The following is a 22,486-nucleotide window of genomic DNA, read 5'->3' as shown; positions in this document are numbered from 1 at the left end:
CCTGGAGCAGCAGCAGCAGCTCATGGACACTCCACAGGTCAGCAGCAGCTCCCAGCGGAGCTCCAGGCCTCCCCACAGCGACCACCAGTGTGTGTGTGTGTGTGTGTGTGTGTGTGTGTGTGTGTGTGTGGTTACTAACACAGAGTGGGGGGGGTGTTTCTAACCAACTATCATGATCAGACAAACATAGAAATCGTCCCATGTGCCAAACGGTGATTGACCATCAGCCCCGTGGAGGACTGAGGATCAATGTGTGTGTTTTTGTGAGAAAGAGAGAGAGAGAGAGAAAAGTGTGTGTGTGGGACAAGAGAGGAGGGAGGGAGGGGTCACAGAGATGTCATGTTTTCATGCACAAACCTAAGGGGACATACACACACAACAACACACACTCCAAACCCCACACACATACTCAGGCCTCAGCGTAAAACCTCTGATTCTGTTTTTTTTTTTTTTTTTTTTTTTTTTGCTACCGGTTGAATGCTCTCCATCCTACTCTCCTTCATCCTCCTCCACCCTCATCATCATCATCATCACCATCATCTTCAGCAGCTCCTGCTGAAGATGATAAAACCTGCTGAGTTCAAAGTGTTCGTCGGCTGGCCCTCCTGTTCGACCCGCTTTGCACCTCATATTTCAGAATCTCTTTAAAATTCTGTTACTGTCTTTTGTTCACTCCAGTTGTTAATGCCTGACTTCAAAGCCTCGGCCTCATTAGCACAGAGGTAGAAACCCCTGTCACTCATTTACATTTGTTTAAAGGCTGCAGGGAGACGAGAGGGGAAAGAAGGGGGGGGTGAGGGAGTGGGGGGGTGAGGGGTGGGGGTCCAGATCCAAACCACTACCACTCAAAGTTGTCTGTCCTCTGCCAACACCTGGTTTTATCAGTGGATCTGAGTAAATATCCAGGACCCTCCAGTAAATATCCAGGACCCTCCAGCTGTGGACATTGATTCCATTACTGGGTGAGAATTTAGAGGAAAAAAAACAACATGTACTTCTAAGAATAAAGAGTAAAAGTGGACTCACACACCTGGTTTTAACACCACACTTTGGTTGGATTTGTCCTTTTTTTTTCTTTTTCACACACACACTCTACCCTCCTTTAAATAAAACACTGGGATTTTCCAGAATTCCCAACTTTTCTGAGCTGGTTCTTCGACAGCAGCAGTGGTGTGAATCTACCACCGGCATGGCTCCTGTCTTCATGGAGGGATTTATTGACGTTTATCAGGGATGAATAGATCAAAGTCTGCCACATGACAGACGATCAATCACGCATCAAATCAACAATGGCAAAGCTCTAATAAAATACAGAGGAAGGAAAAAACCGGCTCTGGTGCTTTTTCTCCCCCTTTCTCTCTCAGTCAATTATTCATCATTACTCACTCCTGAACCTCAAAAGCTCCTTTTATCCCTAAAACACGCCATTTACTTTGTATCTCACCATAACATGGGAGAACTTTACTGACAAAGTGAGGGGAAAAAAATCCTGAAAGTTGCATTTAGCGCAGATATGTGCGTCATTTGGGTTAATTACGCACCACTTGTAAAACAATTGTGGGTCAGGGTGAAATGCGCGCAACAACAAATTAAATTTAGATCGAGTTGGAAAAGAAATGAAAACATGCAGAAGAAGAGAAGAAGAGTGTGTGTGTGTGTGTGTGTGTGTGTGTGTGTGTGTGTGATGTGTGCGTGAATGTGTGTGTATGTGTGTGAGGGGTAAAAGCGCGGAGGCTCGTGGATGGAGGGTCGGCTGAGGGCGGGTATACCTGCGGATCGCCGCGGCTCTTGCTGCTTTCTCCTCGGCATAGTGACCGTCACTTTCCACGGAGCTTCTCATGCAGGAATTACGAACAAATCAAGTCTATCAGTTTGGAAAAAGCATCCCGTAGTTCGGGGACAGAGGCTCTGGTGTCAGTCTGCTCTTCAAAGCGGCTCGTGGTTTTTACACTTAATGGCTGGATCGGACTCAAAAAGCTGCGAAATGACGGACGGATTCAGCCGGATCCGGACACCTTCCCGTCCATCACGGATCATCTTCCCGGGTCTGTGTCATGGCCGGATAGAAAAAAAGGAAGAAGAAGAAGAAGAAGCACCTCGAAACCCAAGTTTTTCACTTCACTCCCCCCTGGAAGAAAAAAAAAGCCTCCTAATCTCCAGAGCTGTTCGCAGGGGTCGGCGGCGGCGGCGTGCTGCGCTTTTTACGCACAACAAAACTCAAAAATAAATCAACTGCGGTGGAAAACACAAAAATAAGTCCCGTGTGAGCGCAGCGCACACTTCTGACAAGTACCGTATCCTGGTATTTCCTTCTGCTCTGGAGCCACAGACCTGAAACAGAGAAAGCAGACAGACACAGACACACACAGGCGTTAGATGGTTCATGTCAGTCCCGTCACCAGCGCCGCCTCAGCCCGGATCTGCGTCCACGGTCCGCCGGAGACCCGCCACCGGGGGGGAGGGGGGGGACCCACCGGGGACACACACACACACGCACCTCGGCCCCGCTTTCCTCCGATACTTACGCGTTAGGAGTCGGGGAACGGCTTCCCGGCTTGGCTCATCTCATTGTGCGTCGGTCCCAGTCGGGCTGTTGATGCGGTGGAAGCAGAGGGTCACAAACAGACGCAGGCGCATCCAGGGTTCGCCAACAACAGATCACATCGACATGGACTCAAATATTTGTCTCTTTAAAACGCAAAAAATGGAGGAGGGGGGGGGACTCCAGGGACTGATCCTTGGTGTTCCAAACAGAAAAAACTGTCCAGGCGGTGGATCCAGGAGCTGTTTCAGACAGTCTCAACTGATAGACAGACGCATCGAGTGGCTTTTCCTGCTACATTTTTACTCCTCCCCTCTCCACGAGCGTCACCCCTGACAGAGGAGCTACCTGTCAATCTTTTTAATTGTCTTGTTTTCCCCCTCTCTCTCTCTCTCTCCCTCTCTCTCTCTCTCCTTCTGCCTCTGCGCGAAAAATCCCAAACCTCCGACAAAGGATCGGATCCTTTCGGAACTTAGCTCAACTAAAGCCAACTCACACAAACACGGAACGCGCTCAGCTGTTCCGGATCAGCTGAGGCTTCTGGGAAACTTGGATTTCATCCTCTACCGTAAAACCGCCCCCCTGACCCGGTTCCGCAGGTTCTGGACCACGTTTAGACCAGAACCAGCGGCTGTGGGTCAGGTGACAGTGGGTGAAACCAGTTCAGTGTGAACCGGAGGGGGGGTGAACCCTGACACCGGCGCGTGCAGGTGAACATGCGGGTCGAACGGAACCGGACCGGGATCCGGGACACGCTCCTGGGGTCGTGTCGGGTTCGTGTGCGCGGACCCGGGCTCGGTGCCGTTCGGTGGGAGGGTCGTGTGGGAGAGGAGGATTGATTTGTTTCACCTTAGGAGGAAGTGAGTGTGTGTCCGGGAAGGGGAGGGACCATGTGGAGCTGCGGATCCGCCACAGCGCCGCGCGCAGACCCACCGCCGCTCCTGGCCCACGAGCTCTGCCCGCGAACCGGCCTTTACACCACCGAACCGACCGGCCTTTGTTTTGGATCGGGGGAGCGCGTGTGGTCCGGCTGCGCTCGGCTCGGCTCGGCCTGCTTCGCACAGGAGCCTCTCGCGCAGGCTAAAAACGGCGGACGGGCTCCCGCGGCCGTGAACGCACCGTAACTTGTCCGTGAACTTTGGCTCGGTCCGGGCCCATGTCCGCTCGGCTGTTGCTGGGACTCGAACGGGGGGCGGTCCGGTTCGTCCGGGGGGCGCGCGCGGCCACCGACGCACTTTGTGGAGTTGCGCTGGTTCCGCGGCGCCTCATCATAGACACGTCCTACTCCGCGCACTTCATGGATTTCACCGGATCCTCCATACCGAGCTCGACCAGGAAGCTGGTCGTGACCAGGCTCAGCCCCAGGTTCCGAGAGGCCGTTTCTGTGCAAACCGTCGCGGTTCCGACGCCGGGAGACGCGGAGCTGCTCGTCAGAAATCGGTAAGTAGTTGTGTTTGAGCTGGAACTGGTCCGGTTCGGTCCGTGCGCGTTCGGAATTTACGACAGATGACCCAGAGCGGGTTCTGGTCTGTCTGTGGAGCCGCACATGACGGAGATGTGTCACAATAATGTGTAGAAGTTGAAAAAAGGGCTCGGCTTACCTCGGTTTACCCATGTCCGGCACCTGCGATCAGCGGCAGCATCACGAGACGGAAAAGATGAGGAATGCGCGCGGGGCTGTAATTCCAAGTTCCGCCCTCACTGCATTTGTCTATCAATCCATCTCAGCATCTCCCCCTCTCTCTCTCTCCCTCTCTCTCTCTCGTGTCCTACGTCACCAACCTGCAAACAGCACGCGCTCAGCCTGGCATCCAGAGCTGGAGATGATGGAGAAGCAGATGAAGGAGGATGGAAACTGCTGCATAATTTGTGTAAATCACATCAGCAGCAGATCCACAGTCAGAGCTCCAGTCAAAGCTCCTTTAAACCCACCTGGGCTCAGACCACTGCAGCTGATGGGACACAAACGGACAAATATGAACCTGAGCACTAGTTACTAACTCATCATCTTCCACCTTCTCTTTTATCTTTTCTTTGTGTGGTCGTTTCCATCTGGAGGTGTCGGTTTAATCCTCATTTTTCTAGTTAAACACATCCTTCTCAGCTCTGATCTGTTGTAAAATGTTAAATTAGCTCATATCAACTCACCTCAGGGACCAACACAATATTTACCAGCAATAAAATCCAGTTTGTATTCCAACTTGTGTAAAACCTCCTACAGGCATGTGTGTATATGTGTGTATATATGTATATGTGTGTGCTCAGTGCTCATGACCCCAGACCTTTGACCTCTGAATAACCTGGACCATCCCACCTCTCTGATCCACCTCCCAGTAAAACACACGTTCGCTTTGTGTGATTCTGGTACAAATTGAGAATTGCCAGTGCCGTGTTGCACCGTATCAGTGCAATCCTGCTGAAATATACAAGTGCAAATGGGATGTGAGCGTCACACAGATAACTCAAAGCATCATGACTGCAGTGACGAAGCTGCGTTCAGCTCCACGGGCAGGTTTTTTTTACTCCTTCCATCATTTAATCTGTTTTCCTTCAGCCTGAATATTAGAAATACGAGCTGTGTGTTACAGTTAATACCTGTTCACGTTCCACTGAAACAGAAAAGAAGGTTTGGACTGGAAACACTCACACCTGCATTAGAAGAGAAGAGAATAGTCTTTTACTGTAATTGCAACACGTACAACGAAATTAAAAAAAGTGTCAGTCAGTGCACAGTAAAAAAACAACAGACACAAACACCACAGTAATAAATACACAAAAACACACAGTCATTCATTCAGTCATTGTACGATTAGAAAGTAAACTATTTCCTTTTCATTTCTATATATTTTTTAAAAATCTAAATACATTAATTTGCTTCATTTAATTTTTTCTAATCAACTTTTATTGATTTTCAATTTGCAACAACTAAACAAAGTCAACATTTTACAACCAAACTTGTACACTACACCTACATTACACACAGAACACACCCCTCTGCCCCCCCCCCCTTGTCTGGTATTGAGAGTCTGTCAAAGTAAAAATCTAAATAACCAAATAAACAGAGGTAATCAGATTACAAACTGGACATGTAGAGTTACCAAAGATGAAAATCTCAAATGTCATAATTAGCTTAATTTAAATGGCTTTAGTCCTGGGGGGTCAAACTCAGTCTAGTTGAGGTTCCACATACAGTATAATGTGGTCTAAAGTGGGCCAGACCAGTCCAATAATAGGTGTAATAACTTCTACATACCTAATAATCCAAATATTCACTTTGTTTTAATGTGAAAAAAGTCAGATTGCATTTTGAAAATATGAATAACATCAACAACCAACGTAAACCTGACATGAGTGAAGAAAATTAAGTACAATTTAAAGAATATTATGTCTCAGTTTATTATTAACACGACTCACAGTTCATTGTCAATCTATTATTTTGTTAAAATTAAACTTTTTTTTTCTTAAAACATTTCCTGTTGTTTGTATTTGTTGTGGTTTTTCCCATTTTATTGTGAGAATAGTTTGTAAATGTAAATATTTTTATAATCCACTTTGACATCCTTCACTGTTAAAACCTTCAGTGTCATTTTTCCATTTTTAAAATTCATCCTGTGGGTCGGATTGGAACATTTTAGCGGGCTGGTTTTGGGCCCCGGGCCGTATGTTTGACTCCTACTTTAGACCATAAATATTTAATGTCGTATTTTTAATAATCCAGTTTGTCCATCACACACACACACGCACACACACACACACACACACATACATACACATTTAATCTACTCTGACATGTATATGTTTGGACCTGATGATAAACTGATATTTCTTATTTTTTATTTTCTATTTCAGACCGTTGCTATTTCAACACACGGTTCATTTTTCACCTGCGTTAGAATACTTGGACCCTTTGATGATAACGTTTCTCTGCCAGTGGAAAGTGATTGCATACGTGTAAATTACTGCCATCAAACTGTTTTGTTATATGATCATTTCCTGTGTGTAAATCACACAAGCATTATCTTCAAGCACAAAGTCCACGTGTGTCATCTGCAGTAATGAGGCGCAGCATGTGTGGCGCTCCAAAAGACGGGAAATGATTTATTTAGACGGCCCTTTGTCACATATTTGTTTCTGTTACCAAAGTAAGGAAACGAGCGCGTTGAGGAGGAACTACCTCCGACTGTAAAAGTGCGGTTGGTTGTGTGTGTGTGTCTCTGAAGACCATGAATCATGACATCATGCAGTGTGTTTTGCGATACAAGCCTTTCCTGTCAGAGCACGACTGTTCTCTTCAACTGAAAAGGGAATCATTGCCAAAACAAACCCAAGCGTTCGTGCCCATGTAGACGCGTCTGCAGGAGGAAGACCACGTCCTGACCTTCAGACGCCACTTTTTGGAAACCTGTGTTTTACGCTAACGCCTTGGATATCGTACATTTATGTGTTTTATGGATGTAGTTTCTGCTCTAGTTTGACTGTTTTTATTGTCTCGTATAGTTTGATTTATAGTTCTGTTTTTATTTACTGATGGACTGCACTTATGCTGCCTTCACGTGCTACGGGAATTATGATAAATACTAGTTACAAACTTGAAAACTGCACACGAATGCCCCCTCACATTGTATTTTCCACTGGAGAACTGGGAAAAAATGTTGATATTCGAGCTGCTGAGATGAATTTGACCTTTGACCTCTTCAACATGGCAGAGAGCAACAAGGGATTGATCGTTAATGATAAACAATGCTTTTATTACCATTCTGCTGCCATTAGCTGATGATTTTGTACATTTAGAGTGCACACAATTTAAAAAAATAAAAATAAAATAAAATACCAACAAATACAGCATCAGATGAATGAATGCATCCAAGACTGTTTTACCAAAGTATCACGTCACCATAAATTATGTTTGAGACATTTTTCATTTCACTACTACAACAAAAGCACTTGAACATTTCAAATTCACAAGTGGAAAGGTTCATTTTCCCGAGTGCACCTGAAGGCAGCATCAGTTCCCGCTCTTTGTTCTTAAAGTGTTTTATAAATAAAGTTGTGTCGAATCGCCTCCTTCCGTTCTCATGCTCATGTCTTCTGTTTTCCAGTTTCGTGGGAATCAACGCGTCTGACATTAATTACGCTGCGGGACGTTATGACCCCACGGTGAAGCCGCCGTTCGATGCCGGCTTCGAGGGCATCGGCGAAGTGGTGGGCGTCGGCCTCAGTGCCAGCGCCCGTTTCACCGTCGGGGACACGGTGGCCTACTTCGGCAGCGGCGCCTTTGCAGAGTACACGGTGGTGCCAACGAAAGTGGCGGTGCGTGTCCCGTCGGTGAAGCCCGAGTTCCTCACCCTGCTGGTCAGTGGCGCCACGGCCTACATCGCCCTCAAACGCCTGGGAGACCTGACCCAGGGTGAGAACGTCCTGGTCACGGCGGCCGCGGGAGGAACCGGACAGTTCGCTGTGCAGTTCGCCAAAATGGCGGGGTGTCACGTGATCGGAACCTGCTCGTCCGACGAGAAGGCAGGCTTCCTCAAGTCCATTGGGTGCGACAGACCAATCAACTACAAGACCGAAGACCTGGGCCGGACCCTGAGGGCGGAGTACCCAAAGGGCGTTGACGTGGTCTACGAGTCGGTGGGAGGCGGCATCCTGGAGCTGGCGCTGAACTGTCTGGCCAATAAGGGCAGGCTGATTGTCATCGGCTTCATCTCCGGGTACCAGAGCGAGTCGGGGATCCCGCCCTTCAGAGGCGGGACTCTGCCAGTGAAGCTGCTGCAGAAGTCAGCCAGCGTCAGGGGCTTCTTCCTGCCACACTTCGTCAGCGACTACAGGGAGGCTCTGGGCGCCATGATGCAGATGTTGGCCAAGGGGACACTGGCGTGTGAGGTGGACTGTGGGGATTTGGCTGAGGGGGGGCGGTTCCAAGGCCTGGAGGCGGTGTTCCGGGCCGTAGACTACATGTACGCTGGGAAGAACCTGGGGAAGGTGGTGGTGGAGGTGGCCCCGCCCCCTGTCAGCGGCAGCAAACTGTGATCAAACTCGACTTTAACAGATTGTAAATGAAAAAAATGGAAAACTACGATGGCGTTTTAGGAACAAGTAAGAAAATAAAAACACTGTCACTACGAGAATATAGTAGTAAAATATAGAGATAAAACTGGCAATTTTTATGAGAATAAAGTTGTAAAATACAGAGATAAAACCGCTAATTTTATGAAAATAAAGTCGTAAAATATAGAGATAAAACCGGCAATTTTTTATGAGAATAAAGTCCTAAGATATAGAGATAAAACCGGTAATTTTATGAAAATAAAGTCGTAAAATATAGAGATAAAACCGGCAATTTTATGAGAATAAAGTTGTAAAATACAGAGGTAAAACCGACAATTTTTATGAGACTAAAGTCGTAAAACATAGAGATAAAACTGGTAATTTTTATGCGAATAAAGTCGTAAAATATAGAGATAAAACCGGCGATTTTTATGAGAATAAAGTCGTAAAATATAGAGATAAAACTGGTCATTTTATGAGAAATAAGTCGTAATTTAAAAAAAAAAAAATCTGAATTTTTATGAAAATAATGTCTTACTTTTATGAGATTAAAGTTGTAATATTTCCAGAATAAAGCCATAATTTTACCAGAAAAACGTCGTACCCGCTGGTCTGATAATGTAGAACTTGGAACAATTTGTGAGGTTCAACTTTCTTTTGGGGTTTATGCACATGGGCCAAATACTGAGTCTATTAGCCCCGCCCACCATCAACACATTAGCATTAGTCGTCCGCTCCAACAGAAGTGAAAGTTGATGCTTCGTTTGTTGCGTTCGCTGTAACTGGAAACTCTGTCAACAACAAGGATTCAGGCTGAAGATTTATAAATGATGACTTTTAAATTGCACTATTGAGAATTTATTTTCAAAATATTGCAACTTTAATCTCATAAAAGTACAGCGTTATTTTCGTTAAATTATGAGGTTTCATAAAAGTACGACTTCATTCTCATAAAATTTGGGGTTTTATCTCAATATTTTCCGACTTTGTTCTCATAGTGACAGGTGTTCTTATTTTCTTCCATGATCCTAATGCGCTGTTGTAGAAAATAAATCTGTAAATGTAATCAGATGAAGTTCTTTATTTTTGTGACTGATTTAAGTTAATAAATAAAAGTATATTTCCATCCGTATGCTGCTGTTTACATTAATTCTGTGGATGAACTGGTCCAGAATGAGCGTGGTCATTATTAACGCATACACACCTTGAACCTTCTGAAACCAAACCACACATATATTTAGATGAAACGGTCCAAAACAGTAGCTCTTCTACTTCGGAAACATTTCCAGTCCACCTACACACGTGAAATAATTCCGACCCGGTGCCGCGGCGTGCTGCCTTTTAGCGCTCTCCAGCACTTTATCTCCCATAAATATTTGATGATATACTTCATTGTTTTTCTAATAGGGGCTTACATTGGTATGTGCTTGTCAAAAGTGAATTCTGCTGCAGGTGTGCTTGGGATTTCATTGCCTGTTTGTGGCTGACAGAAACTGCATTCACACAATCAATCTTTTCATTCACATGCCCTGGAGCTGCACATAATAAAAAAAATTAGTCCGGCTAAACAGAAGTTGGACTGGAAAATGCCATTACTTCTCCCAGCGCATGCAGAGGAAAAAAAATCCCTTCTAGTAAATGTTTTGTGGAATGGCCTTTGACACTTTCCCCCCCATTTCCATTTTTTTGTATTTAATTTAGTTTTGGAAACAAGAGACGTAACAATACAACACACCTTAGGAATTTTAATCACCAGATAATTTCCTCATAAAACACCCAGATTATTATGTCATAATATGTACGGTATTATTTTTTAATCGGAAAAACATTTTTATGGCAGTTAACTTTTTAAAGCTGCAAGCTCCATTTTAGTCATTTTACATGATTTTTTTTTAAATTGTTAGCAGAACCAGTAGGGTCTTTTAGTCTGAATTGGTATTTACTGATTATTTGTTGTTGATTATTTAAATGCATTTATTCGTAGTTGCTTTCAATGATCCTGTATTTGTGCAATGATTTATGTAAGTTTGTCACATTGCACTTTGGATGAGGCTGATGTCTAGGGTTGTAAGAAAATATTGGATCAGCAATATATCACGATATTTCATCTCACAATACTGTATCGATATTAAAAAGTACTGTATCGATATTTTTAGGTATTTATTCAAATGCAGATATTGTGGAGGTTCATTTTTGTTTTTTTCTTTTTTGTTTCTATTTTATTTCCTATTATTTAACACTCTTTTATTCAATAATGTTAGTTCTTTTGTTGGAATTGAACTAAAATAATGTTCTGATGTTAGTTCTGAGCTAATAGAATATGAACATTTGAACAGGATCTTAAACTGTAATGTCTATAAAACAGAATTTCACTTTGAACACAGGAACATTTTGTGATATAGCATTAGATCCAAATAAAAATGTGTTTAGTATTTGTGAATATTTCTGGTGTAATTCAATTCTTCAAAGAAATAATCATATGAAAAAAGAAACAAAAAAAAATCGCCTTTTTAACAGTATCGTGATATAGCGTATCGTGATCCTAGTGTTGTGATTTGTATCGTATCGCCAGATTCTTGCCAATACACAGCCCTACTGATGTCTGCTAAGCTGCGAATGAATTGCCCGTACGGGATAAATAAAGTTTTCGGAATCGGAAAATGTCCTGTTTGGTAAAAAAAGAGGCAGAGACGCTACAGATGAAGCTGAAGCGGCCTATATCGTATCAATGTGGTGTATGTGGTCTAAAACAAACACCTGTTCCTACCGGGCAGGGAGGGCTGCCGTCTTCATGCACTGTGAACATGTTATTTCCTCATCCAGGTGGCCACTCAAAATATAACCCAGTGTGAAATACGTTACAGGTGTGACCCCAGCATGCAAAGCTGCTACCTTCAGCAGACGGCGCAGGAAATCAGAAACACACCAGGATCAGGCCATTTCGGATCTGTAACGGGAAGGAAGCGCTCGACGAGTCTTTAACACACAGTCGGTGTTTTTCACAGGCCTGTCACATACCTGATAGATCTGAACACGGTCGACACATTTGTCACTACATGTATTTTATTAGCCTCGTATCATAATTAAAGTCAGCCACTACATGGACAAAAGTATGTGGACGCATTGGTGCTTCAGGTGCTTCTTTCTAACAAAATCATGACTAATGTCAGAATACAGTTTTATGTTATGGGTTAAATATCACTGCATAGCACTAAAGTATATAAAAAATACACTAAAGTATACAAAAATAGGCAAAAATACACTAAAAATACACTAAAGTATACAAAACAGGCAAAAATACACTAAAAATACACTAAAGTATACAAAAATAGGCAAAAATACAATACAGACATTGATTTTGTTTTGGGTTTTTTTCTTCGTGACTGATATTTCAAAGTTCTTCCTCTAAATGTCTGTAATATTTTTCCTGCTCTGACTGTAAATTATAATTTCCATCTACTTTCATCACATCTGACTGAGGAAGAAAAATCTACCATTAAACTACAGTGAAATATTGATGTTTCTCAACTCTATGGACATAAATATGTGGACACATCATGTCTCCAGCTGTCAGATGTCCTGTTGATGAGGATTTAAGATAAAAACATCAATATTTCACTGTAGTTTAATGGTAGATTTTTCTTCCTCAGTCAGATGTGATGAAAGGAGATGGAAATTCTTATTTACAGTCAGAGCAGGAAAAATATTAAAGACATTTAGAGGAAGAACATTTAAAATCAGAGTCGTGAAGAAAAATAAAAAAATAAAATCAATTTTTGTGTTTCATTTTTGCCTATTTTTTAGTGTACTTTAGTGTATTTTCAGTACATTTTTGCATGCTTTTCTAGAGTATTTTTGCATATGTTTTGTGTACTGTAGTGCATTTTTAGTGTATTTTATTATTTACAGTCACAGCATGAAAATATTTTAGAAATTTAGGGGAAGAACATTTAAAATCATTGCCATGGATAAAAAAAAAAAAGAAGTCAAATCCATCTCTCAAAAATAACAATTTAACCCAAACTAACCAATGCACTGATATTTATCCCATAATATAAAACTATATTCTGACATTAGTCATTATTGTTTTGGATCCCAGACCCCTGTTAGAAAAGAAACACCTGAATCCAAAGAGTCCACATACTTTTGTCCACATACTGTTTGCTATGATGCTAACGATTTGCGCTTAATTCATTCCGGATTATTTTTCTCATACGTATTTCAATGTATTTTCCTTCGATTTCACCTTTAAATATTCCAAATCTAAGTTTCCACATTTCCCAGGCCTGAATACAAATGAATAAGCGTCTGTAATTTAACATCTGTCCCCGCAGACGGATTCATTTATCTGACCAGAAAAACAAATGTCAAATTATCGCCGTCGCCGCCGTTCGAGCTGTTAAGATGCAACGCAAGCTCCGACACGCCAGACGCACGAAAGGTGAGAAAGGTGAGGATGCATGTGGATGTGGAGGTGAGTTTCCACGCTTGAGTTGTGTGTGCGTCCATGTTCCACGGTGAAGAAGCGTCCAGATTTAGCATCTCTTCAATTAGCAGAAGAGGCCTAGTCTTGGCATCCTCCAGGGCCTACCTGTACCTCCGCTGATTAGTGAGCAGTCACAGCCCCAATTAGAGAACACAGGAACCTGGAGAGACAACACTCTTTATTTAATTGGATTGTGTTGCAGTCGGAGGCTGCTAACTGGCATCGTACTGAAGCAGCCCAAGTGTGGAGCACAAACAAGACATTAAAGACGGAGACGGACTCCGACACAAACATGCACAGACTTTTATGTGACGATGCAACTGTGGAAACATTCTGCATTTGTGGAATTATGCTAAGTGTCTCTCTCATTTTAGGCAAGACTTACAGTGGTACTCCTCCTCCGACAGGGTCATTAACACACACTTAAACTGATAATTAAGCATGTAGACGAGATGAGGATGAGCTATGGTTAGGATTTTTATGAAGGAGAACTGAGCAAACGCTGGGGATCAACAGTAAAAATAGAGTTATCACCTCAGTTCTATATGTTTAACTTATATAATGGTAGCCCCATAGTATAATGACCTAAGTCAGACACAAACAGACCAAAGTCTGTGGACATGTTGAATCCAGGTGTTTCTGTTCTAACAGGGGTCTGGGATCCAAAACAATAATGACTGTCAGAATATAGGTTTATATTATGGGATAAATATCAGTGCATTGGTTAGTTTGAGTTCAATTGTTATTTTTGTTTCCAAAATGACTCAGAGATGGTTTGGACTTTTGTTTTTTTTTTTAATCCATGACACTGATTTTAAATGTTCTTCTTCTAAATTTCTAAAATATTTTTCATGCTCTGACTGTAAATAATAAAATACACTAAAAATACACTAAAGTATACAAAAATATGAAAAAATACCCTAAGAAAACATGCAAAAATGCACAAAAAATACACTGAAGTATACAAAAAATATGCAAAAATACATTAAAGTATACAAAAATATGCAAAAAACACACTAAAGTCTACAAAAATACACAAAAAATACACCAAAGTATACAAAAATATGCAAAAATACACTAAAGTACATAAAAATATGCAAAAAAAAATACACTAGAAGTACACTAAAGTACACAAAAAAATATGCAAAAATACACTACAGTAAACAAAAACATTTAAAATTAGAGTCATGGATAAAAAAAAATAAAATCAATTTTTATATTTTATTTTTGCCTTTTTTGTAAATTTTATTGTATTTTTGCCTATTTTTTGTAAACTTGAGTGTATTTTTGCCTATTTTTTGTATACTTTAATGTATTGTTGCCTATTTTTTGTAAACGTGTAGTTTTGCCTTTTTTTTGTAAACTTGAGTGTATTTTTGCCTATTTCTTTCAAAACTTGAATGTATTTTTGCCTATTTTTTGTAAACTTGAGTGTATTTTTGCCTGTTTCTTTCTAAACTTGAGTGTATTTTTGCCTATTTCTTTCTAAACTTGAGTGTATTTTTGCCTATTTTTTGTAAACTTGAGCGTATTTTTACCTATTTTTTGTAAACTTGAGTGTATTTTTGCATATTTTTTTAATAAACTTTAGTGTATTTTTGTATACTTTAGTGCAATGCAATGACATTTATCCCATAATATAAACCTATATGCTGATATTAGTCATTACTGTTTTGGATCCCAGACCCCTGTTAGAATAGAAAAGCTTGGATTCTGCGTGTCCACATACTTTCCTCCATTTGTGTCTGACTTGGACAGTTCTGATCTGAGGATGAGGACATGGAACTTGTATTTATTCTCAGTGCATTTAATAGTAGAAGAACCACAGATTAGATTCACACAGGTCGTTATTGACAGAACACTTGAACCTTAACCCTAAAACCCAAATAAAACCCCACCCTTTTCCTTCTGTCCAATCTGTTTCATTCATCCGGCTCATCATCACACTTGTGCTTTTCATTTGAGCGTGCTGACATCGGGGGTGGTGGAACTCTCACAGGTCTCTTTTTTCACTAAACCCTCTTTTCCTGCCGTTTCCCCTCGCTGGAACATGTGGCACATAACAAAGACATCAGGCCGGTAGTGTGGATGGGAGTCTACCTCCAGGCGCCTGAGGGACGCTGGCTGGCTGGCTGCTCGGTGCTGCCAGGATCCAGACAGTCCACTTTCTCTGTGTGTGCGAGTCAGTCAGACACCCTCAACTCCCCAACTCCCCGAGCCCCCGTCACTCCTACCTCCGCCTAATTACCAAACCTAAAACCCCACTCAACTAATTAGCCACAGCAGACCTGGGAACTGTGAGTAAAGGTAAAGAGATGGCTTCATTCAGGATATGTGTGTGTTAAACGGAAGGAGAGCGAAAGAAAGAAGACGAGGACGATTCCAGCCTCTGCAGCCAATTAAAGGCGTTTATTCGACTCTCTGCTAAACCTGAGTCGTGCGTGACAGAATGATGGCGACGCTGTTTGTGTAGATTGTGTAGACGTGCGTCGGGGTGGCGTACACACCTGCGCGCCCATCCACATGTGTCTCAGTATGGTTGGCAATCTGTCAGCTCGTGTGTCGATCAGGGCCCCGGAGCTCAGTGGGACATAAATTAGAATATGCGGCCGAACCACTTGTGTAAGTCTCAACCAAGGGGAGGAATAACTTTCTTAATCAAGTTCCCCTGATTAATTGTAATAAAGGTGTCATCCGTAAATGTGTCCTCCTGATTGAGTAATTCGGGGCCGGAGACAGTAAGCACATCCCCGGTGATTGGGGGGTTGGACAGACTGTGAGGAGGGGGGGTAAGGGGGGGTGGGGTTTGTGGAGGACACCGAGACACAAATAGCTCCTGGGCACACTGGCAGCCTTCGCACAACTGACAGTTATGAAATACAATTATCAGTGTGATCTGCTTAAGAATTCATCAGCAGCTTCAGCGGACAGTAAAGACGTTCACGGAGAGACAGAGCGACGAGAGGGGGCGTGGGGGGTGGGGGGGCACAGGGGGGAGAGAGAGAGGAGGCCTCGCTGATTAAATGAGATTTTTTATTTTGTCCAGCAGATTGTTCACATTATGATACACTATTGTCAGCCTATTATCTTTTCAGATGTGTTTTTTTCTTCCGTAGTTTACATGTTGCTGTTGCAGACATGTGAATAGAGCAGCACACAGTCCACGTTCATCTGTTCAAACCTGTTCATGGTGCAGATTTAAGCCTTAGAGAGCACTGATTGGACAGTTGGAACTGAGTGGAATCTGGTGTAAAAGGATTTTAGGTGTCATCGTGTGGAGATAATACGACAAGTATTAGGGCCACTTAAGAAAATAAAAACACCTGTCACAACGAGAATAAAGTCGTAAAATATCGAGACAAAACCCGTAATTTTATAAGAATAAAGTCAAATACAAAAAGAGTCATAATTTTTCAAGAATAAAGCCATAATATTACAAGAATAACATCATAATTTAAAAACAGGTGGGAAAAATATCATAATTTACGAGAATGAAGTAATACAATTTTAAGATAAAACCCTTAATTTTACGAGAATAAAGTTGTAATATTTTGAGAATAAAGACAATATTATGACAATAAAGTCATATAAAAAAAAAACAGAATTTAACAAAAATATCTTACTTTTATGAGATTAAAGTCATCATATTTCGAGAATAAAGTCAAAATATTATGAGAATAACGCCATAATCCAAAAACAGGTGGAAAAATATCTTAATTTACCATAATACAGTCGTACCCACTGGACTCATAACGCAGAACTGGAACATTCTGTGAGGTTCTACTTTCAATTGGGGTTTTTGCGCAAAGGCCAAATCCTGAGCCTATTAGCCCCGCCCACCAAATACTGAGCCTATTAGCCCTGCCCACCATCAACACATTAGCATTAGTCTTCCACTCCAAATAGAAGTGAAAGCTGATGCTTCACTTGTTGCATTCGCTGTAACTGGAAACTCTGTCATCAAGGATTAAGGATTAGGATTTATAAATGAGGATTTTTCATCGCACTATTGCAACAGCCAAATACTGACTATTAGCCACCGCCCACCATCAATGCATTAGCATTCGTCGAAGGACTTTGAAGACAGTTTGCGCACGTTTGGGTTCGTTTCGTCATAAGAACTAAACAGGTTTGGAGTAAACAGTCTAGTAAGTAGTAAGTAGTCTCTTTTGTGGAGGAGGAACTGACTGGAAGTGGTCGACTGCAGGACTACGGGGGTTAAATTAGGATATTGTTCCCACCTGTTTTTAAATTATGACGTTATTCTAATAATATTATGTTTTTATTCTCGAAATATGATGACATTATTCTCATAACATTACAACTTCATTCTGGTAAAATTAGGACTCTTTTTGCATTCTACTTTATTCTTATAAAATTACAGGTTTTATCTCGGTATTTTACGACTTTATTCTCATAGTGACAGTGTTTTTATTTCCATATGTGGATCTAATATGCTATTGTAAGTTAAAGTTTTTACCTGCATTCAGATGGAAACTCTCAGACCTTCTGAGGCTTCGTCGTCCAGTTTCTGACATGACCTGAACCATCCAGGATCACCTCCAAGATGGAGTCGTTTATCAACTCGTCTCCATCTGATTTCATAGAAATCAGTTCATGCATCAGTCTGATGGAAGAAAAATAAAAATAGGACATATTTAGCAGGAGTGAAATAATGATGATAAGTTAATATTTTAATTAATGTTAGAGTATATTGTGACTGTCAATGGTGACTGAGAAAACACAGGAGTTCATGGTAATAAAACAGTAAAATCTGGAAACACTTAAAATCTATTAAACATTAAAACATAGGGACTGAACCTTAAGAGGTTCATGTGTATTTAGCAAAAACAAAAGACGACAATTCAGTAACACAGAACCAATAATAACCTTAATACAGTGAAATTAAAATACTCTAATAATAAAAATAATAATGGATGAGATTTCTATAGCACTTTTTTGGGTACTCAAAGTACTTTACATTATAATGACCTTAAAGATCCGAATGATGTCGTCCACGTTCAGGTTCAACTGGATCAGTGGAAAAAGGTGAGTATGAGGATGATGAGGATGAAGAGGTGAAGTGAGGAAGTAAAAGACCAGTAAGAGCTTCAGAAACACACTAGTGTGTTGACCCGAGGGGAACCATGGGTTCTAGATAGGGATGGGAATCGAGAACCGGTTCTTTTTGAGAACCGGTTCCCAGTAGCTCGATTCCTTGGAATCGTTTACCTTCTTGCTTAACGATTCTGCTTATCAATTCTGCCTTCGTTGTGCATGCGCGATGATGTCACACGTCCACTGCATCGTTTTGGTCAGAACGTAGCCAACATGGCGTTGAGGCAGAAACGGTCTAAACAGACGACACCAGGTCCACTTACTTGGAACACTTGCAAAGCTTCCATGTCTTCAAAAGGGTGGAATCCCTCCAATATCCTCAAACATTTGTCCACAGCATGTGAATCATTTACAGGAATGTCACATATTTGATACTCAGCGGTGCTTGTGAATGTAGCGGCAGAGTGAACGCCAGGCCGGTTCCGGTGTGGGCAACAAACGTCGTAACTCCTCAAATACAAGTTTCCGAAGGTAAGAAGGGAAAGGAAATGAGGTGCACAACAACGGGAGACAATCCGAGCCGAGTCGAACCAGTTCCACGTAGTAGAAATGCGGCAATAGAGGAATTAGTAAAGCGTCTTTAGTTTCACTTTCACTGCACCCCCCCACCCCCGAACCGGCCCAGCATCATCTGTTATTATTTGTACATACTGTATATGTTATATTTTCTGTGCAGAGATGGAAATATAAGACAGTCAATACAAACACACCCGTTTGTACTCTTTTATTCCCTAACCCAATGAGAATCGATAAGAGAATCGATAAGGAATCAGATCGATAAGCAATATCGATAATGGAATCGGAATCGTTAAATTCTTAACGATTCCCATCCCTAGTTCTAGATGTGGTCATTCTGATTCTGGACGGAATGAAATATGTTTTATAAGTACTGACATAAACATGAATTAGTGAATCACTTTTATTATTTTACATCTGATAGTGGATGTATTTTGATCACAACTGTTTGGATTGTTATAGTTATTATTTTACATACTTAGTTGATGTAATAGATTACAACTGGTACTGATGGTATCCTGGACTTTATCCTTGTCAGTACTGAGGGTGGGATGTGAAAAGGGGGGGGTGTTTTTAAAATCCACATCCTGGTTTCCTAGCACCGATATTTGTTGTGTATTTGTACATATTGTACCACATTTGTCCAGCAGTCACCGCCAAAGTGTTCTGGACATAATAACGGGATCGTAAGGATACTGTATTACAAATAAATAATGTCTAACAAAATATTGTTCCAATCAACTTACTGTTTTCACTAGTCTGTTCACTGACCAACTGTAGCAGTCAGCTGTGTACGGACACAGACACACACACACACACACACACACACACACACACACACACACAGAGTCCACTTCCCTTTTAAAATAAAAAGATAAAACCCAGTGTCTGTCAGGTTTCACAGACAGAATAAAACTTTAGCTAAGTTTTTGCTATGTTGCTAAAAGACTGGAAACTGACTGAATTGATCTCCTTGAATGCTTTTAAATCCAAACTCAAAGTGCTACAGACAAACTCAATGACTTACACTTGTTTTCCATAGTTTGACTTGTCCTGTAAATTACTGTGTGTTGTATTTCTTGCTGCCTCTTGGCCAGGACTCCCTTGGAAAAGAGGTTCTTAATCTCAATGGGATCTTTTTTCCCTGGTTAAATAAAGGTTAAATAAAAAAAATAAAAAATAAATAACATTCATTCTACAATAGTTATGAATGATAAACAACATCAGAGTTCAGCACTAGCTGGTATGGATAGAATATCACCATAATCCAGAACTAAAACAAACTAAAGTTGCCTCAACAATCATCTTTTCAGTTTATTCCTATAAAAGAATCAGATTTTCTGCCTCAGTTTAGACACGATAGTTAAAAGTTAGATTCTCACCCTTTCACTACTTTTTAATCTATTCTTGTGTTTTAGTCTATCATTTTGCTTTTTTATTCTTCTGTACGACACTTTTTAATTGTACAACTGTTTTAATGTCTTTTTAATCTATTCTTGTATTGTATTCTTTTATTTTGGTTTTTTCCCCTATATGTCGCTTTGGAAAATGTCTGCCAAATGCATGAATGTAAATGTAATTTTTGCATTTCGCAAATTCATCCCAGGGGCCGGATTGGACCCTTTGGCGGGCTGGTTTTGGCCCCCGGGCCCCATGTTTGACATCTATGATGTAGAGGATGTTGGACAAAAGCCTGACATTCCATTTCCCATGAGCCTTACCATTGTTCTTCAGCTCTTCTACAGCAGCAGCACTGTACAACATCAGCTAGAAACGGTCTGGACATAAACCACTGATACTGCACCTTCAGGGGTCTAAAAGCCTCTTCCACGTCCACATCTACATGGTTTGTCCTTCACAGAACCAAACCAACGCTCTGGTATGCAGGTCTATACATCAACCTGCTGCAGCACAGACTGTATTTGACAGAACATATTTTGCATGAAGACGAATCCAGGTTCAAGACTAACTCACAAACACAATTTAAAGAGTGCGGTGGACAAATTAAAATCCCTTTAGAACGGTTCTTATTTACCCCTGTCAGTACAGTGCCGTATAACTTTATTCTCGCTGGCTGACATATTGAATAAAAGATCAAAACAAGCACTAACACTATTTGACAGATAAAATCACGGCGTGCAACATTCATCATCTCATTCTACCTACATTACCCTTTAGGGCACCTTCTGTGGCCCCTGGAGGGGTCTGAGGGTCCCTTACTGTGTCTGTTCAGATGTAGATATACATTTAGGTGAAAGGCAAGGGCACGATTCAGCACCTGAGGATTAATGACAGCATCATCGGCGAGCTGACCAGGCCCATATTTTCATTGGCTGGATAAAGAGGAGGCAGAGGCAGAGGGACGACGGCGGAGGGAGGGGGGGAAATATGAGCATCCTGTCGGCAGGATGACGGACAGGTCCTCAGTCCAGCTCCCCCAGGTCCCCCCCGTCCTCATTCTTTACTGGCCGAGCTGGCCGGCGAGGCGGCGTCTCTGCGGCCAAGGACACCGGGGTGTCAGCGCTGCGTCTGGGTAATATCGTTCATCAGGCCGCATCGGTAATGGGTAGCTCTCTGTGACAGTGGTCATCAGGACACAAAAGCAAAAGGGCCCATAAACATCACATGACAGATGGCTGGGAGGACAGCTTCGGACAGGGAGGGAGGGATGGAGAGGCCGAGATAAAGAGAGATAGAGCGAGAGGGAGAGGGAGAAGGAGGAGAAGGACGGAGGCGAACATAGACCTCAGCCCCATCCTCAAGACTCTGGAAAAGTCTCAAAGCTTCAGTTATGAACGTTCAATGTCAGCTGTGAAGCACCGACGCCTGGGAAGAACAACGCCTGGGAATTACATCCGATTCACAGCTGATGATCAGACCAAAGGGGTAGAACAGGGGGGTCAAACATGTGGCCCGTGGACCAAAACCGGCCCCCCGAAAGGGTCCAAAGCGGCCCAAGGGATGAATCTGTGAAATGGGTTATTCTATGAAACGGGACAGAGGGTTAAAAATTCAAACCAGATGTAGACAAATGTTATGAAGCAGGTTTGGAAGAACTTTGGGTCTATTTGAAAAAAAAATTACTATGCTGTAGTCAGCCATCTCCCCTTACTGCTATTTTTGGTGTCATTTCATGCACAGAATACTCAGTTCCTTCAGCTAACCTAAAAAAGTTGTGGCCTTTGCATCTTTACTAGCTCGGCGTACCATTCTCTTCAAATGGAAGGACTCATTACCTCCAACACACGATCAATGGATCAGAGACATCATGCTTAACATAAAGTTAGAAAAAAATTAGGTGCACCCTAAATAACTCTACCAATAAATTTTACAAAATATGGGAACCTCTTTTACACTGCATGAATATGTAGCCTGGCCTGGAACTTTAACAACATTTTAGGTTTTTATATTATGATTGACCTGTTTTTTGTTTTTTTTTCTTTCCTCCTTTAATGGTACCAGAATGCACTGTCTTGACTGTCTTTATGTGTCTTGTTTGTATTGCCTTTTTTTTTTCCTTGGGTTCTGTTTGTTTGTCATGTCTGGTGTCAATCTCTGTATCATGAGTACATTGCTTGAAGTTATGGATGTTATGCTTCTTAAATGAAAGGTTCTGTAAATGTTGAAAAGTTCCATAAATAAAGTAAAAAAATAAAATAAAATTACTGAGATAAAAGAGAAACTATTTTTCAGATAAAACACATTTTTATATTATTTTACATTATATTTATACAATAATCTGCATGTAACATTGTCAAAGGACAAGGAAATGATGC

At 41.7% G+C, this 22,486-nt stretch overlaps 2 protein-coding genes across 3 annotated transcripts in view; one reads left to right on the top strand and one right to left on the bottom strand.

Annotated features, from left to right (window-relative positions):
* Positions 1-4,629, bottom strand: part of LOC115435176 (teashirt homolog 1) — a 53,086-nt gene extending 48,457 nt beyond the window's left edge. Inside the window, exons 1-2 of one of the 2 annotated variants that reach the window (XM_030157418.1) lie at positions 4,144-4,629; positions 1,770-2,331 (exon numbers count right to left, since the gene is read on the bottom strand). In XM_030157418.1, the coding sequence (XP_030013278.1) occupies positions 1,770-1,809 (40 nt within the window). In that variant the 5' untranslated portion in view covers positions 1,810-2,331; positions 4,144-4,629. Of the gene's footprint in view, positions 1-1,769; positions 2,332-2,525; positions 2,923-4,143 lie in introns of those variants that run through there. The other variant, XM_030157417.1, reaches the window with a different exon arrangement.
* On the top strand, positions 3,452-9,722 carry LOC115435179 (prostaglandin reductase 3). Its single transcript, XM_030157424.1, has 2 exons — positions 3,452-3,982; positions 7,642-9,722. Exons 1-2 carry the CDS (start codon positions 3,699-3,701, stop codon positions 8,570-8,572), a joined length of 1,215 nt encoding a protein of 404 aa, XP_030013284.1. The 5' UTR covers positions 3,452-3,698; the 3' UTR covers positions 8,573-9,722.
* Positions 9,723-22,486: the final 12,764 nt, after the last annotated feature.

Source organism: Sphaeramia orbicularis, chromosome 16 (genome assembly GCF_902148855.1).
Source record: "Sphaeramia orbicularis chromosome 16, fSphaOr1.1, whole genome shotgun sequence".
Taxonomy (NCBI): domain Eukaryota; kingdom Metazoa; phylum Chordata; class Actinopteri; order Kurtiformes; family Apogonidae; genus Sphaeramia; species Sphaeramia orbicularis.
This window is presented reverse-complemented; position numbering and strand designations above follow the sequence as displayed.

Bases quoted from the DNA above. Each gene is read 5' to 3' on its own strand.
- LOC115435179 (XM_030157424.1), top strand. From the start codon at position 3,699: ATGTCCGCTCGGCTGTTGCTGGGACTCGAACGGGGGGCGGTCCGGTTC. The intron at 3,983-7,641 runs GTAAGTAGTTGT...TCTGTTTTCCAG, and splicing joins GAGCTGCTCGTCAGAAATCG to TTTCGTGGGAATCAACGCGT.